Source organism: Stegodyphus dumicola, chromosome 9 (assembly GCF_044657685.1).
Source record: "Stegodyphus dumicola isolate Sdum_Otavi_A_Nest chromosome 9, ASM4465768v1".
NCBI lineage: Eukaryota > Metazoa > Arthropoda > Arachnida > Araneae > Eresidae > Stegodyphus > Stegodyphus dumicola.
Window position 1 is genome coordinate 39,298,488 of NC_140776.1, and position 19,339 is coordinate 39,317,826.

The 19,339-nt window shown below is 33.2% G+C and overlaps 2 protein-coding genes across 3 annotated transcripts in view; one reads left to right on the top strand and one right to left on the bottom strand.

Annotated features, from left to right (window-relative positions):
• LOC118183789 (uncharacterized) overlaps window positions 1-19,339 on the top strand; it is a 193,401-nt gene that overhangs the window by 41,595 nt on the left and 132,467 nt on the right. The gene's annotated exons all lie outside the window — the stretch shown is intronic.
• LOC118183790 (aldo-keto reductase family 1 member A1-A-like) overlaps window positions 1-19,339 on the bottom strand; it is a 65,628-nt gene that overhangs the window by 10,390 nt on the left and 35,899 nt on the right. Inside the window, exon 6 of the mRNA XM_035353393.2 lies at window positions 9,042-9,154. Within this exon, the coding sequence (XP_035209284.1) occupies window positions 9,042-9,154 (113 nt within the window). The remainder of the gene's footprint in view (window positions 1-9,041; window positions 9,155-19,339) is intronic.

Genomic DNA, 19,339 nt, shown 5'->3' on the forward strand with positions numbered 1-19,339 from the left:
AAAAGACAGATATTGAAAATACAGACGGTATGATAAATTATTATATTAAAGTACACTGGGTTGAACTAGAGTATCTGACAATGGCAAAGTGCACAAAGACATATCTGCCTGAACAGGAGAAGAAGGCTTGATGAATTACGTTTTAACGAAAACTGGCTCCTATTTGCGTTGCACCTGGAGAAAAGTGCTAAACCTTCTATCCCCACTAGTGGCTAACAACGCTGAATGCTGGCAATTCGACCCGGGTTTGATCCCAGGCGAATGATTTGAGTAGTTGGTTGTGCAACGTGAACACGAGCCAGTTTCCCTTAGTATGCTCTCCACGAAGCTATCCCTTCCCTTAGCCAGATAGCTCTAGTGTGCTTTGTCATATTCAAATAATCAAACCAAAGCCATGCAGTCAATCCCTTTACCAGGACGTGAGTCCGGGTCGAACTACCAGTGTTCAGCGATCTTGCCGCTTGGCGACAAGTCGACTACTGAACCATCTTATTTATATAGGAGCAGTTAGATACAAGGAAGTGAAATATGACGATGAAAGAGGAAGAGAAATATGACGTACTGTATAATTAAATTAAAGAAATTATTTCTTAAGAACGTAACATTTTAAAAACTCATGGAATAACCCGCAGGAACTTTTAAATTAGTATAAAGCGATCTTAAATTTATAGCAGACTACAAGATAATTTATACATCACTATAAAATTATTCAAAAACTTTATCTGTAGTATGCTAGGGCCCACGTCTTTCACTTAATAGTGAATATTTTTCCTTTGTCAACAAGAATGGTACATTATAAATAGACGGAAAGTTTTTCTTACGCCTGTTTTCTACTTTCAACTAACCTAGATGATAAACGCCCCTTTCCCATTACCTCAATTAATGTTTGATAGTCACATTAAACACATTTATGTAGCTATAAAAGAGTTACATTGCTAGAAAAATAAAACTTTTTATAGCCGGGATTCTACTTTAAGTCCCACAAACCACTTTTACGTCATATATTATAACGTTCGAAGCGCCTTCTTTCATAGTTAATACTTTCAAAAGCCGTTTTTATTGAAGATTACAACACACAGAAGATACTCGTAATTATGTATCCTATCCAGTAAATTTTAGCATTATATACATGTGACTAGATCTGAACCACTAAGTGAGAAATTAGTCGTTCTGGGAAAATTGCCCCTTTGGACTAAAATTATTTTTTTTTATATACAACGAAATAGTGTTAATGGCGTAAAATCATCAAAAGAGCGGATTCATCATTGGCTGAGATGTGTACACAGCGCATCAGTAGCTCTTTTCGGATTTCAAAGTCACATTAGGCTCTTTACCTGAGGTGATAAGGAATATCTATTGCGACACCGCTTGTGTCATGAATTTCTTCTGGTAAATGTAGGTTATACATGCTGTATAACAGTTCATCATGTTGCTGTTGAGACCATCAAGCAACAATGAACAATGAATCCTCTTGAACAAGCAATCTTCAGAGCTGTTCAGTACTCTATGGTAAAAGGTTACCTTTCGCCAAATGTTTCATAAATATCTAATGGGCCGAGGTGTCTGGTATATATACCATTATATATATATATATATATATATATATATATATATATTCAGATACCATTATATATATATATATATATATATATATATAATGGTATCTGAATCTGGTGGGCTGTCGGTTAACTTTAGATTTGGTAAGTTGTGTATGGGTCTGAATCTTATGCATATATTATATCCTGGGATTCAAGATATTGCTGAACCTAATTATACCTATTAGGCCGTATAACGAATATGCCTCGAAAAACCTTCTCTAAGCTGAAATGGTATTTATCTGGAAGCAGTGCACTTTTCTATCACTGAGGGATTCAAGTAAGGTGTCCAGGAGAATGTTCTATTTCCATGCGTCGCATACTTAAAAGATGAGTATAGCGGGTTTTCTTGCACACAGGTTCATTTGATTTAGCCGCTGATAAAAAGCCATTTATGCGGTCCATAAAGCTGCTGATTAGTTTTCTTTCCAGTGCATTTGCTAGCTGGGTAGCATAGAATAATTACGACAGCATATCTTTATCATCATATAATTATGGCATCGACCACTTTGCTTTCGAATATTTTCTACAGTTTGCAACTGTGTGTCAAGTGTACAAAAAAGACTTCTTTATAAAACACTGAAATTATGTGATACCCTGATCTGAATGTCCCGTACACTTATTTTTCTGATGATCCTGTTAAGCACAATATAACTTATATGTCTTACATGGACCGAATTTACTGGCTATAGACAATCTTCTGTAACAAGAAAATAACAAAGATGCTTTCAGATCTACAGGGTGTATCAGTACAGCGTTGACAAACTTTCAGGAGAGATAGAGTACACCTAGACGATGGGAAATCACATAGGAATGCATGACCGGAAACGCTTTCCTGGCGCGGTAGTGACGACGCAAAAGTCAAGAAAGAAAGGACACTAAGAGGGTGAGAAAACATGTTTATTAAAGTACAACAAAAATAAAGAAAAAGCTACGATCATCATCAAAGAATGTGTTCGAAATGACGACCCAGACCATGATGCAGGAATCGCGCGTCATGCATCTTCCATTTGTGATGCAGATCTTCCATGCTGCGGAGATGTGAGGCCTGCATCACGGTCCGGGGTCGTAATTTCAAACACCTTCTTTAATGACAATCGTGGTTTACTTTTGTTCTTATTTGTATATTTCTACTGTACTAAACACAATAAAACATGTTTTGTCTCATTGTTTGTGACCTTCTTTTTTTGCTTTTTGTGTCGTCACTACCGCGCCAGGAAAGCGTTTCCGACCATGTATTACCATGTGATTTCTCCTCGTCTAGTTGTACTCTATCTCTCCTGAAAGTTTGTCAAAACTGTACTGATGCATTCTGTATAGTACTCAATGGAACACACGTGAATAGGATCGCCTGAACTAACAAAAATGATGTTATAGATTTCTGTTATTAATCTTTTAGCAGCTCTCCATTTTCTTTTAAATAGCATAAACTACACTAGCATCACCTGTCTTCGTATGATTAAAGTCATAAATAATTATTGACCATAAATATAATATTAAAAGCGATGATATTAAACAGTTCATATGATGTTTATATTTTAAGTTACTGTTTAAATATATAATACAAAACTGTTCATAAAATATTTATACCTTAATGAAGTGTTCATCGTACAAAGCAAGAGAAAATTCTGAAATAAAGTTCTAATCAGAAAAATCACAGACAATAAACAGGATGATATTTAATAAATTTTAAAATTATATGATTAGTATTTTACATGTTCAAGAACTGACTATGTAAATAAACCAGTGATAAATATCAGATATTGAATATTAGAAAGCAAATTCTCATTTCGTTTATTTACTGTAAACAGTAGTATTGTAAGTAACATAAATATTGTATATCCTAATTCTCTTGGTTTAGGAGCTTACAGAAGTTTTTTGAAATATCCCAGATTTCAAGCAAAGCAAAATTAATGAACTAGTAGGAAGTCATTTTAGTACATTTCTACGATATCTGATTTTCCTTTGAAATTGCAAGAAAATAATGAAACGGTTATTTGAGAAACGTTTGCTTAGAGAGAAATTTTTTTAAAGTCAATCTGGTTTTATTTGATCAAAAATTAATAAAAATTAAAGTCAGTGGTTTTTATTATTAATATTGTTACGAAATGCCCAGTCGCGGTACGATAGCTTCGCCGCAAGATGGGTTTAGGGTTGCCAGAAAATAGCATGGGAAGGCAGGGTTTCCATATTTGGCGCGAAATCGCCCATTTAGCGACAAAAATCGGCGATATGCCATAGACGGACGGAGAACATTCTAGAATGAATTCTTATTGGTTTGGTGCATCCTCAGTTTTAGCGAGTAGTGCATCGAGTGTATCGTCGAGTGCATCGCGAGTTAAAGTGTGGAGGGTCTCGAGAAAACGTTGAGTTCCGAGAGCTACCGAACCGAGTCGGGAGCTGTACTCTCGTGCTTTGCCGTGAAGCTGTCTTCGTCGTTAAAACCGGATAGCCTGAAGGCTGTGTTGCTGATTGTTTCAGCTTGTTTGCCGTAGTTTTTCGACGACTGTAAACGTGTTTTGGAGCTGTCCTGAGTAACACAAGCTAAAAAATTGTGTTTTCATTCTTCGTCAAGTGTTGTCGTTGATCTCTCCAAATCCACGAGCCCGTAGAAACGCAACAATGTTTAAATCAGGCATTATTTCTTTTCTATTCTGTTAGGAGAATATAGTTTTGAGACATGGAGAAATTTTACTGTCATATTAAGTTCAGCTTTGTTGACATTTTTGTGAAATACATTTTTTTTTTTTTTTTTCTGATCTGGTTTGTAAATTGACATAAAGCAAAATAAATTTTTATTCCACGGTTTAGTTTTAAGCGTTTTTCCCCGTAAAGAGAACTTTAGAAAGTACGCACTTTCGTCAAGGGAAAAAAATATAAATAATAAAAAACAACTTGAACGTACAGAAAGTTCGTCCTGCATTTAAAGAACAAAAGAAATCTATGGATTATACAAAAGCTCGAAATGATTGATCTGTACCTCATAGTATCACGCACTTAAAAAATAATGCAGAAAAATTAAATTCGTGTTTTTATCCACTAATGTAAAAAAAAGTGTTTTAAGCTTTCGAGTTAAATAGAAAAACCATCGATTTGTTCTCAGCCCCCCGTACCTTAGAACAAACAACATTAGTTGCATTAATACGTTCATCTGTGTCAATTTTTCCATTTTTATGAAAACATTGTGTCAGAATAATCGATAGAAAATATGACATGCAGCATTATAAGAAAATTTTAATTGCATAGGAAATATTTCAGTTCATAATTTGAAATGAGCTTAAGGGTGAAGATTATGGACTGTGAGGCAAATCTTTGGACAATAGTTGATAATTATTACTATCATTTCAATGATATACCATTGACAGGAGGAAAAGCCCGGTTGGGGTTGTGTGTTAATGGTCGTTTTTCAAAAGTCTTTTTATTTGCAGGAAAATTGTCATATTACGAAGAAAGGTTGCTCAATAATTTCGTAAATAATATGTCTGATACTTTTAAGGTATAGATGAGAAATAAAAAAGTACAAAAAGATACTGTTCTTTATATTTTATGTTGTTAACAATCTAATGAAAAATTTTGTATCAACGGAGAAATTGTTATTAAGGTTATTATTGTTACTAAGGTTTTTTTTAACCGTCATAGTAAATTAAGCATTATATATAAGATAGCTCTTAACAATGTTTCATTTATGCAATGCATATGAATGCAAATGCCTAAACTTTAGGGGGAATTGAAATTTTATTACCCAGATTTATCAAAGAATATTTATAGCACTTCATGAAGTTAGCCATCTTTAGTGACACGTTTTGTAAAATTGTCAGTTTTATAATTTCCAATAGCTATGAGATATTGTGTCTATACTGAATAATTACACTTGAAAATATTTTAATATTACTATATTCAGAAATTTTAGTAATTCAAACAAAGCAGAGTAGTGTATCCTTAAAAATAAAATCCTGATTAACTAAAATCCCAAAATGCAGTCAAAATCAAGTGATCGATAATAAAACAGATATCAAAATTCAGCCTTAAAATGAACAGAATAAAGGTATCTGAATGTTGTAAACGCTGCTAAATATTCTATAACATGAATAAAACTGGAGCCCATTAATGGGTTTAGAGTAACATAACATTGGCAATATTCTAGTCTCAGATCAATTCATATTGTGAAAAACAAACGTACATTAAGAACCAAATATTCGGCACTGAAATAGAAACATCATTTACACGGAATTGGTAATGATGTTGATGCAAAAATCTGGATTTCGATAATTATAGCGCGATTGACATCTGTTATTACTAACATATCAAAACTATCATAACATGTCACTAGCACATCAAGACTAACATGTCAGCTTAAAAAGGTGACACTATTGATCAATAACAGCCATCCCGATCGACTTTTAACGTTCGAGATAAATCTAAAAATTGTTCGCAACTTTTTTTTAACACTTTCGCACAGATGTTGAATTTATTGCATTCTTTTTTAGGATCTCTCACACTTTTCGAAGGCAACCGCCTTATTCAGCCCCTCTTCGGCACAACCTACTACTAAAAATAATTAACATTAATGTTGATTTTCACAAATATTCAATGATCTCTCTTTAATATATGCTGTGCAGATTTGAAAGTATATACAAGAAGTATGTATTTACAAAAAATATGAAAAGAAAGTCTGTTAAAGAATAGGAAGCCAAGTGTCTGAATCTTTCTTTGTTAGAAAGAAAATGTATCTAAAAGTTACTATTATTGTACACAAAGCCAAAGAATTACGATCAATCTAAAGCATAGAATTTAATCTTCTGCGTGATAGTAGCCCTAGCGATGTTGTCTGTCTCATATATGTTGCTTAGTTTTTCTACGTTTAATCGATAAAAACTCGTCATGCGTATGCTTTTACCTATTAAGCTTATTAGTATTCTTTCCTTACTTTGGGGGCTGAAAACGTGATCTCTGGAACGCGATACCAGGCAAGATTTACAGAAATAAACGCTATGAAGCACGCATTAAACATCAGGTACATCTAGTGGAAGATTTACAGCAGTGACAGTTGAAAAATTGAAAAACATTTACCATCCTTTTCCATTACGCTCCCGCAAAAACTTTTCATCAAGGTAATAAGCATATTATAACATTTCCAGTTACATTCTAAGACGTTACTTTTATGAGAGTATGATATCTTCTACGCATAAATTCACAGACTATGGAATAAGAACTAATTAATTGCCTAAGAATAATAATGTGGATTATCAAATAAATTAAAATCCCAAGAAATTAATTTATTTTCATAATCGAGAGCCATATAGTACTTTGTGGAACCGTGGAAGATTTTTAGGTAGTAAGTTTCGTTCGTGTAATCCTTTTGTAGGGGGTACTTAATTTCCTAATAGTTATTTTTAATTTTGAATAATCTTTCCTTTACTTCCTAATTTCTCACCCACGACTTCCTACAAGAATGAATTTTCAGGATAGCATTTTATGTAAATGAGGTAGAACCATTATTTAAGTCTCAGTCTCTTCAGTAGAAGAGCTTAGAAGTTTTTAGTAAAGCGTGTTCTACCTTCTGGCCTCGTCGTTGCTTTAAGTAGAATCTAACTGCTATTCTGCCGTATTGTTACTTGCCTGTTAGTATCCGCCGGTGATATAAAATGAGGCACAACTCTGTTAGTTATTGCCGTGCAGCTTCGGCTGGTTTTGGTTTAGTTAGCATTAGATTAGATTCTTATTTTCTGTTTTAAGATAAATCCCAAGTGGAGGCTTACTGTAAGCCCGAGAAGGGGCCGCCTGTGATTTCTTGAGTTAAATAAAAATGTTATTTAACCCTTCTTTGGACTTGTTGTTTAAGCATTAGAACTAAGCGATTATTCGCTAAGCAGCTCTCTCTGCCAAGAACTACAAATTTTAGCTAAAACAATATATACATAACTATAATTTTATAAAAAGTGATATGAAAAGAATAGAAAATTTGACTTGGCATTTAAGTACTGTTAAATCCTGGTTTATTAATAGCCTCGATTTTACCAATGTGTTTGCTGTTGTGGAAAATGAAACATTATCTTACATAAAAATAGATTTTAAGTAACATTATTGTTGCGTATAAGGTCAAAGGAAATGGACAGTTGGTAAATATTAACACAATTTTTAATATTTTATATGTAAAACGTTTAGAGTTGAATTAAAACTGTTCATAGAACTAATGATAATTTTCAACTCTCCTTTGATAATTATTAAACGGAGATTTCAATAGTAGTTTAATTAAAGAAACGATTTTTTCAAAATGTCAGTTTTTCTCTTTGCGCGGAAGCTTCATTTTCAGGAAGACGAATATAATCCGAAAATTAGCACCTCACAAATGGATTTAATGTTCATGTCTTATTTGGAAAAATTGGCAATAAGATCCGGATTTTTCTTATAAAAATATATACAATTACACACTTTCTTTCATTTGACAGCATTCACAACTTTTCCACAACTTTTCCTTTTACTCGACTATTGCTCTTAAGATACTTCTCTTCAAAGTTGTCTGCAACCAGGACAAAGCTGTTTTCGAAGTTAAATGGTGGTACATAAATGAGTATTCAAAACAATAATAAAATGCATTTTGATTTCCTGAAAGAGAAACTGTAAAATTAAGCTCCTGTCAGTTGAGTGCAGTGGTTTTAGTGGTCCTACAGTATAAAAAATATAAAGATAAGAAATAGGAAAGCGAATTACTAACTTTAATTTAGCTATAGTCCCTTTTATTCCTCATTTTAATTTGGCTACTACCCTTTTCTGTGCTAAAAATAGGAACTGTTTATAATATATGAATCTAAAGTGCCTCATTTAAAAATTAATCCGCATCATGTTTTTTTATGTAATTTTTAACGGACACCTTTTATACAATCACAGATCAAGATACATTCATTATGCACCATTATGCAAACTACGCAGTAAAACAACTGACCAAATCCATTATATCTACCGTCCAGTCGTCAAGATATGTATAGTTTACACTTATTTTTAGCGTAACTGATTTTATACACTTTAAAGCATGAAATTAATTGAGATAATTTATTATTGTTTATGAAAACTATAATCTACTAGTAGCTTCAGTAGGTTCAGTAAGTTTATGTAGTTTTCAACAGGGTACATTAGAATTCCTGATAATAAATCACTGAAATTTAGCCAATTTACTTTCCCGAAAATTATTTTTTCTGAATATCCGAAGAATTCCGAGACTATCCACATATTCTCATTTACGTGAAGTATTGAATAAAACTAATTCGATGCCCCATTTGTAAAATTATAGTAAAAAAGAATTAATTTAATTACATGACTACTGCAGAAATATATAAAAGCAGCTTAGAGCTAATATACCTAGTTGCTCTGGCATCATATTATAATTTAAGCCTGACATAAGCTGAAATTTTACCTTAACATTCAATAATATAGACACAAATGACGTACTGGAATTCTGGCTGGCCAGGAGCGCCAATAGGTGAATAGGCTGTGAAAGCTATGTTGAGTTTCTTACAGAATTCTTGCAATTCGAATTGTGGTAGATAAGCATGACACTCTACCTGAAATAAAGAAAAGCAACTCATTATAATTTAGTCCACATAAATATACCTAAGAAAGTTTTTATATCTTCTTTGTCTTATTCTCAAAAAGTGAATTTAAATTATGTTTGACTGACGTAATACAAATATCTTATTATTGGGTTTTATGAGAAAATGTATTTCAAAGAAAGTGCAATGTTTTCAAGCTCTTCAAATAGATTTAAAGGAAGCATTTGTTTGGGTTTGACGTCAGTTGAATAGAAACTAAAAACATTCTCTTGAAGCTATATCCATCTTTCTATCTGTACTAATATCAATAGATAGATACACTTCTGCATGGCAATAAATTTACGTGCTTTCTTACTACGGCTGTTATAAAAGTTAAGAAAAGAAGATATGTTAAAGTTTGTAATAAAACATTTGAATAAGCAAAAAATAATCCACTTGAGCTATGGTTGACAAAAAGTATTAGTTCAAACACAGTATGTGGAAAAATATACTTCAGGAAGAGGACGTTCATCGTCAGCTGATCAGACCATGGAGGTAGGAAGTAAGAAGGAGAAACCCTAACCGGTTTTCCCCATACACTACTTTGAATCCTTCCGTGGTGAACAAAACATTCAGTGACTTACCATTAAGGTGAATGGGTTTTGACACGATCGGATGTAAATATTTTGTAATTACGTCGTAAAAATTCATATAAATATATACGTTTTCTTTTTCTACAACATTTCAGAGTCCTAAGTATGTGAAAAAATACATTTTTGAACAATATTTCATTCTGAACAGAATTAAATGCTATACTTTTCATAGAATAGTTTACTCAGAACTATTTAATTTGAATGGAATATTTTCACAAGTTTTGTTTAATTACATTAGGACACAATTTTAAAGTAATTCGATTTTATTCGGTTAAGGATTACAAAAATTAAGATCAAAATAATTAGTAGAGTAATAAATTTATTTTAATATTATTAATATTAAAATAATTTTAAGATTATTAATATTATTAATATTAAAATTATACATTATTTCTTTTCTATTTATAAAGCTTCTTTCTAAAATACTTTCTGAAATATGACATGATTTTTTAGCTTCTTTGGCATCTTTTAAATTGAAAAATCTAAGTCACTTTGTAATTAATGCTTTATTCGGTCAATTTCAAATTAGAGCACCTCTTATTTTAATACACAAAAAAAGTACGTTAAATAAGATTAATCTAATAAGATTGAAGTATTGTTCTAATATAGGTATTTTTGCACAAAATTTTCATTATTTAACAGTACCTTAGCTGATTTGGCTTGGAATAGTTGCAACTACCGTTTATAGTTGTACTTATCAAGAGAGTATCTTTGTTATATCTTGCTAAGATTTCTGCATATCACAAACTTTATTAAATGTGCGTCTTTAGCTGTAATAAGCTTTGTGTAGCTTTCCATAGAGATGGAAATGTAGCTCCTCAAATACATATGAATGCATATTGCTTACTTTTACTACCTAAATTCCTGCTAAATGGCTAATGAAGAGAGATCTTGCCTAATTACATTTAGAATACATTAGTACGGTGAAAATGTATCTACTTATCAGCGTACCCATCCTTTTCTTGAGGAACTGCATGACCGACTAGATTAAACCGTTAAATGTTCGCAGACTTCTAATCTCATACAATGGGCTGGCTGTGTTGGATTTTTTCATGGTTTTCTCCGTGTGTGCAATATAAATACAAGTAACTTTTAATTGCAAAGGTCCCTCACATACACGTTCTTTCCCTTAGGTCCGTAACGTGTGCTTTACGCCAGTCAGATCCCTCGTCCCTTTTAACATGATTTGAAACTAATATACTTACCCTCAACAAATTTTGAAACGTCACCGACAGATACTCGATGGGATTTGGAAGGATAAATTCGGGAGCAATTTGAGAACTTGAACTCCATTTTGGAGAAAGCAAATAGTGATAAAGCTTCCTGCAAGGGCTTTAATTAGAGCTACAAAAGTAATTTATGATACACACATGATATATGAAAGATCTGAAATAATGTCAACGAGAAATGAGCTCGACAAACGTCACTGAATTTCGGAACGGTAATCGAAGCTGGCATCGAGTATGGGCGATGCATATCGACACAGGCAGTTTTTTGGAGAACATCGTTAAGATATAGAAGACAGTAAAATTTATGTTCTTATCAAAATCAGTTTTCTGTCAGTTTTGAAGCTTTTATATTGAACTAGGTTTGTTTAATTACGCATGTTTTCAAGGTGCTAAGACTTCAGTATATCCGTACATTAAAACTATTTTATGAACGCAATAAACAGAAGAGGTTATAAGGTTTTCTGTCCCTCCTTTCCACATGCCTTCGTGGTGTAATTAGAAGCAAGCTCAACACGTATTCTGGAGGTCCGGAGTTCAAATCTTGGCAGGGATGTTGCACATTTTTCAGGTTCCAGCATCGATATAACCTAATGACTCTGCAAGCGGTTCCCGAGCTAAAAAGTGGTAGACGATAATTCATCACCACTACAATTGGACGACTGGGTCCCTTAATCCCCAGTAGCCCTTTAAAAGGGGAGTATATAAGGTATTTTCTTCCTCCTTTCTACATGCATTCATGGTGCAGCTAGAAGCACGCTGGACACGTATTACGGAGATCGAATCCCAGAGAGGGCATTGTGCATTTTTCACGTTCCTGCATCGATATAAGCCAACGACCGAATAAATTTATGATGCCATAATAAACTCTATAATCAGCGTTTTCAAGGATTTAGAAACAGCTGATAAAATTAATCAAGCTTCTGCTGAATACATTTAGTATAGCATGCAATATAATTAGAAGCTATACCAATTTGTACGAAATTTGCTTTTAGCATGCTTTGGATTTTGTTTGTCGTTCTTTTTTGCAGGAAATCCAATTGAATTTGAACTTCTACAAGAATAAAGTGAATAATTCTTTTTTTTTTTTTTTTTTTTTCAAAATTATGACTGGAAACTGTCTGAAACGAACTAAAATTATGTTGGATTCATCGCTATAAGGTTAATTGCTAGGAGTTATAATCTCAACTTTAGATATTATATTATAAGAACAAAAATGGGTTTACTACTCTAAAAGTTTCATAAATAGCAATGAAAATTTCAAAAAAGTTCTGACCCGCTCCTAAAAAGAAATACGATCAAAAGTATACAATATGAAAGCTAAACAGTAGACCGATGAAAATAGTTACATGTACGAAATATATATCATAATATTATTAAATGCATTTTTGTATATTGTAGTACATTTCTGTGACGGTTCAAAAATGTTTATCATTATGTTACATAATGGCGCGTATATCGTTGTAATGGAAAAACGTCTAATAAAATGTGATTACAATGTACAGAAATCAGCCTTAGAAGTATATATATGCTTTAGTATAGTTTAACATACAATTTTCTGTGAGTAATATTTTGTTTAGCATTAATTTTTATTTTCACAAATTTTTCAAATTACATAAATAATTTCTGTGCTATTAAATAAGCTAATATAATAATTATTATATAAAAATGAAATGACTGATAACTTGATTACATTTAAGTAGTCCAACTGATCAGATCTTAAATTTTTATTTTAAAAGTAAACAGATGTTTAATAAGCCAATAAACGTTCCTTGCCGTCATTATACACGCACGACAATAAATAAAATAATAATAAAACTGCAAAGTCATAAAATCACTTGCCACTAAGACTCGATTCCGTATACCTCCAGGTTTATTGAAATATAGTCAAGTCGTTGAGCGTTTTATCAGCTCATGAATCACTTAAAATATTTAAAACATGTAAAGAAGCAGTAAACGTGAATGATATCTCTGGCACACTTCTTGTCAAGTACCCTAACAATGGGAAATTTCAAATAGCCTCCAGCTCTGATCGTCATAGTGACATTAATTTCGAAAGCGGCTCCTCGTTTAAGCTAAAAATATGTAAATCATGATGCCCTTTTGTTAATTCCCTTCATTTTCGTTAATGATTATCTAGTCAAAGTAATAAATGGGATGTCTCGGCTTTCTGTCTGGAAACAGAGTAGAATAATTTCCTTGCGCGGGAGTCTTTTCTATTCTGTTCTTGCTAATTAAGGAAACAATGAAGAACCATCCAAGCCCATGACACAATGCATTTGCAGGATTCTGTTAATGCATTTGTGGTATAAATCATATAAATCAAGGTAAAATAAAGTTTTGAGAAAATTTACGATAAACAATATGTTTATCAAGCAATGAAAGAATGACAGGGTATTCGATTAGACTGTATCACGCAAGATCTCATTTTCGTAGTTCAAATTTCCGATTACGTTAGATTAGGTTGTAAGAAATAAACGAGACATTCCTAAGCGTGCCTTTGTGGTGTAGTGATTAGCACATCTAGCTAATAATTGGAAGATCTGCGGTTCGATTCCTGACTAGAGCGCAGACAATGTTTTTTACGTCTCTGTTGCAAAAACATTTAACAGTTTCTCTATATTTACATTACAACAGAGAACTTAAGAACCACTTGCCATAAAAGGGATGCTTTTGTAGAGAAGTTTCGAACAGAAACTAGCTCATCTTTAAATTAGACATAGAGAAAACCAGTGCAATAACTCATTGAATTCCAGTAACCAAACCTGGAAGGCATTTGTAGTGTTCAGAGGCCTTTATCCACTTAATCACTCCGTATAATTGTATATGCAACATTATGTATATATAATGAAGATCATTTCTTAATAATAATTTGTACTTAAGAGGGTGGGTAGAAATGAATTGGGAGGTCTGCACTCTAGCTTGTTGCTAAGCTATAGCCCATCAGTAGCCGGTCATTTTCTAACAATGAAAGCATATCCAACTTAACATGTAACAGAGATAACTTCTTACTAACCTACAGAGGCTGCTGGCATACTTTTTAAACGATTTCCATTTAAATTTTCAATATTTTAAGAAATATTTTACCTAAAATTTTTGTGTTTTAAATGTTCTATTAAAAACTAAACGAAACTCGGCTGCACAAACAGCCCTCAGAGAGCCATGGTCGGCAGTGCCCTGATATCTGCATTCTAGACCGTAGGCTCTGGGCTGCTTGTGCATCTTAGCCTGGAAAAGTGGTCAGCTTGTCGCAGGAACTCCTGGTGTTTAGTTCCCAAGCAAACTTGGTACTCATTTTATCGAACCACTCCAGGGTTGAAAGGCTGAGTCAACCTTGTCCAGCCCAGGAATCGAACCCCGGACCAGTGCTCCTGTGCGCGACGCTCTAGGTGACGCCACTGCGCCATGGATATTTTTTTTATTTTTTTTTCTATTTTTTGCCATCAGTTCCCTTTAATTAGTAATTTTAATAAAATCCCCAAAGTCACTTTATTTTGAAGAATTCTTTCTCATGCTATAAGTGAAAAAAAAAAAAAAAACTACAGAAATTGAGGTGGCCACTAAATTCATGTCTTGTAATAGTAATAAATCTGAAATTTAAAGAAATAAAACATCACAATTAATTACTTAACCGCTTAAATAAAAGCAAAACTATGCTTTAAGTCCTTTAAATAACTACTTAAATAACTTAACATGAGCTCTATCTTTTAACCTGTTATTTTTATTTTAATGTTAAAGCAACTCATAACCATTCATCACAAAATAAAGCCAAAGGAAGGCACAACTTCCGACCACAAAGACTCTTTTTTGTTGCACAAGCATCTAAGCAAATCGCCCCATTAATAAATGACAATTAAAAAGAACCGTGCTTAGTTATTAATAGGCTTGATGGAAGTTGCTGTTTAAAAAGCATTTTTATGTAATGGCATTCGATATTAATTACGTTCTAATTTATACGATACATGTACTTGCACAGACTATTAATAAAATACTCTCATAAACCAAAAAAGCAAATAATGTGGTTGCCAGCGTTGGTTGCGGGAAAATGAGAAATTAGCTCAATTCAAGTTTCGCGAAATTAAATTACTACCATCACTATTTCATCTCTCTTAAGGGAATCACTCGCGTTAAATGGTTATTAAGGCACTCTGCCATTGTTTTTCTCAAGCCTAATTTAATTTTTATTATGTCCCCTGATTGTGTGCCGCAGTCAGTGAAAGTAGGAAAGTTTTACTTGAGTTAACCTTGAATCGAAGAAGTTACTTAGATTTCTGCTTTCTCGTGCTGCCCTAGAGACCTTGACAAAGAGAAACAGGAATATATGAAATGCGAGGTAATTGCGTTTAAACAGTTACTTTGGAATTTCCTCTTTCATTTCCTGATTTTTTATACATCTTTTTTTTTTTCTTTTGTTCTTGAAAATTTTGCTGCAAAATACTGGGACTGGTCCAACTTCATGCCAAAAGGAGCCGGTATTTTAAATTTAAGATACACACTCATGTCTAAAATGCCGTTTACATGCATGAAATCGCGGATTTCTCAGAAACTGTGAACTATAATTTTATGATTTTGTGTAGAATGATGCATAATCGTACAACACATGCAAAGGGAAACATTTAAGAATACTGCATGCGGAATAAAACTTTAGCATGAAACAATAAATATCGTAATAATATGTTATAAGGAAAATTCAGGAAAAAAAGGAATAACTAAGGAGGAAAAATTAAGAGTTGAAATGAATTTAATATGAGATGTAATCTCCCTGACTTACACGTATCACAACGTGTTTTTACGCTGGCAATATCGTTGTTAACCAGAGTTTACGGAATTAAGTTTCGCTCCTCCAGCAATGCGGTCTTCAAACCATTTACATCATTAGAAGGAAGATACCTTCACACAACTACTTTTCTTTGGTAGTTCCATAAGTTAGGGATTTTGTTGTCCAGGGTATTTGCATAATGAGTCTTTAAATGAGGTTTGCTCGATATGCTTGTTCTTATACAAAATATGAGATCTACATGCACTTTTGAAAAGGCTTATATTAAGTTCCAAGACTTCATACCGATATCTCTGGCTGACCGACATCTCTAACATTCGTTGCTGAAAACGTGTAGGAACGTAAGTGCATACATCATGATTACTTCCCATACCATCGCCTGAAACAAACACATTTCATAACAATCGAAGGACGATTTCGCGTTTCTAACTGCCTTCAGATGTAAATATTGAATTGAATTTTGTGGTTTCAGTGCAAAGAACATGATATTTAATAAATAAATGTAACACGCAAAACGTTAAAGAAACACCCCTTTCGGCGTAATATAAAATCTGAAACGCATTCAGTTTTTTCCCCCTTCATTGGCGGGCACAATCATTATGAACGCTGGCCACTACTAAGGCCAGAAGCGGTGGTCACTTTGGTATGAATGCGTCTAATAGGTGAGCCACCTTCGTTTCCTATGAAGGGGCGGACAGGACCTTATATCTCTGTTCAAAACTAATTGAACACAAGAGCTAACAGGCTCATTTAATTTCCTCCCGATACCCTCAATCGAATAAACCACTACCTGCAGAGCAATGACATGTTTCCTGAAGGCGCATGGCCCTTTTGAAGCCTATCTGTTTCGCTTCGGATTGCACCACACAGACTCATGCAAACGCGGATCAACAGGTACCATCGATCACTATATGTTCGAGTGTGAAATCATCAAAGACCTACATTTCCGGCTGTACACAGCTGAAAATGCCCAGGTATAGCTGAAAAAACTCCAAAAGAGTAAGCTGCTACGAAACAAACTTAAAACTCTCATAGGCTACCTGCAATGAACTGCGAAAAATCTAAAAAAAAAAAAAAAAAAAAAAAAATCATTCAGCAAAGTCTTAACAGAGTGTCTTTAACAACCACAGGTCACAAATGCCTATCTTCAGAAGTAAATTTATAAATTCAGCTACAAATTTATTTAATATTTAATTAAATTTTAATATTCTATAGAGATTTTTGACTAGGCTTAGCGATAATAGAATGCTCCACCAACTGAGTACAAATGCTGATAGTCATATAAGAGGTGGTACAGCAACTCAGCTGGTGGTAAGTAAGTTACAGCCATGCCTCCGGGATTCGAACCCGAACCTTTTGGTATCGTATTTCATCAAGGTAAAAACAATGTTTAACATGTGAATCGAAAGGAACAATGTGGATTGTATATGAAAAGCTTGTGTTCTTTTTTACACCCTAAGAATAATTGTTTTTCAGCTAAGTTTACATCTTACTTAGAAATCCATGTTTTAAACGTGAAAATTAACAAATAACATCGAACACTTAAGACATGCATGAAAAACTTACAGTTTACTTGATTTTTCTGATACAAATTCATTTATTTGTTAGCAACCAAAGTACAGAGGAGAGTTAGAACATTCGAAAGAACTACCACCGAATTTACTTTTATTACTTCAATTTGTCCCGCTCAGTTTCCATTTATTACTTCAATTTCCACTAACTTCGCACTAATTGTTAGTGACATGCCCATCTTTACCCGTTTCAGTCATAAATTATCCCTAACACAAGAAAGAACGCAATGCTGATCGTTCCATAACCAAATTAAAGCCAAGGAATAAACCAGATAAATAAAACATTTGTTAAATTTATTGAGAAGAATAGCTTTTAATTATTTTAACGTTTAATTTATGAGCTTGTTTCTTCTTATTCGTAAGAGGAAATATCAATATATTTTACGTCCGGTTATCTCGATGATCTTTTACTAGCACTCATTTACACAGCATAATAGTTTATTCACGCCTATCAATTAGAATGTAATAATTGCTAAAAGCTATTTGCTTTCTTTTTATTTTCTCCGCATGATTCGTGTCTTCCTTAATATAGTGACAAACAAAAGGAAACCTATCTTAATTAATCTGTTCTTAAAGAGCTCATGTTTTCTCAGATAATATATTGGAGAAGTGATAAATTATTATATTAATTGCAATTCCCGTTTAAGCTCTTAAAAGGTTTTGGCTTAATTAACTGGATCTCATTGAAGGCAGTTACGGTCATCTTGTGTCTAGATGATTCCGTTTATTTTATTTCCAAATTATTCTCAGCCTTTGGAAATTATCGAAAAGTAAGAAAGAGAAGATAGCTGAATCTTTATATATGCCGAATAGCATTATATAGTATGAGCTGAGTGGTGTATAAACGACTTACATGTAATGAAATGTAATGAAAATTAGCAAAAAAAAAAAAAAATCCTCTATCAAAAGAAACAATATACACTACTTAAACAGTGTCACATGTGGTCTGACTGCAACTCCTACCCGACGAGAATGGGAAAGAGAAAAATATGAGATAGTTTTGGGTTTGGTTTAGTATATTATAGTAAAGCATACTAGTGCTATCTATCTAAGAAGAGGGATACCTTCGTGCAGGACCTTTCCAAGGAAAACTGGTTCCTATACACGTTACACATGAGGAAAACTACGAAAAAAATAGGAGATATAAAAAACTGTTTAGGCTGAGATATAAAAATCAAAAGATGTCTTTACTAGTATATTGGCTAAAATCTGTATACTGATAGTCTCGGAACTGGGAGTTTATGAACCGGTTGTTATCTATCCGGGCGGGCAGCGTGACGGTCTAGACTCTTTAAACATCAGTTCATATATCTCCCCATCTTTCGAAGTGTGGTGATATGTTCAAGAATACTGCACAGTTCACGGAATAGGATTGGCTGGGCTTCTGGCTAAAATGAGAGCCAGTCCTTTTAAGTTACTCCCCCTCCCCTTTTGAGCATTCTAATTCTTACGGATAAAACGCGGCAATAAAGTGCTACCTCCCTCTTCAAAGTGAGACGCATAGTCAGACTGACTGCAAGAAATAAATTTGATGATAAATTTTAAAGTGATATCTCTCTTCCTATTATTTTCCTCGCTTAATGTCTATACTATATTTTTAATGTTACATATCGCTTTCTGAATATAAAAATCTCATACTTTTTCATATTTCACCATTATCCATTACAATATGTTGATTAATTTAAAACTAAAATTAAGCCTTTCGAAAGATAATGGCATTTTGCAGTTGCTTTTTAGTCCTCACGGTGAAAGCGAGGACAAACTGACCCAAGCTGCCAAATTCTTATAGTTCATATTTATTTTTGTTTCCAGTCAATATGTGGTCTAGCTGTATGGATTTTCATAGATATTTACATATGCAAGAGAAATACTAGAAACCATTTTTCTTCAGAATAAACCTCTAACAAGGTATTCTTTCTAAAAAACATAGTACCCCATGCTTTGCAATTGAAAATTGCTTACTTCATCTTTTTATTCAAAAAAGAAAGATG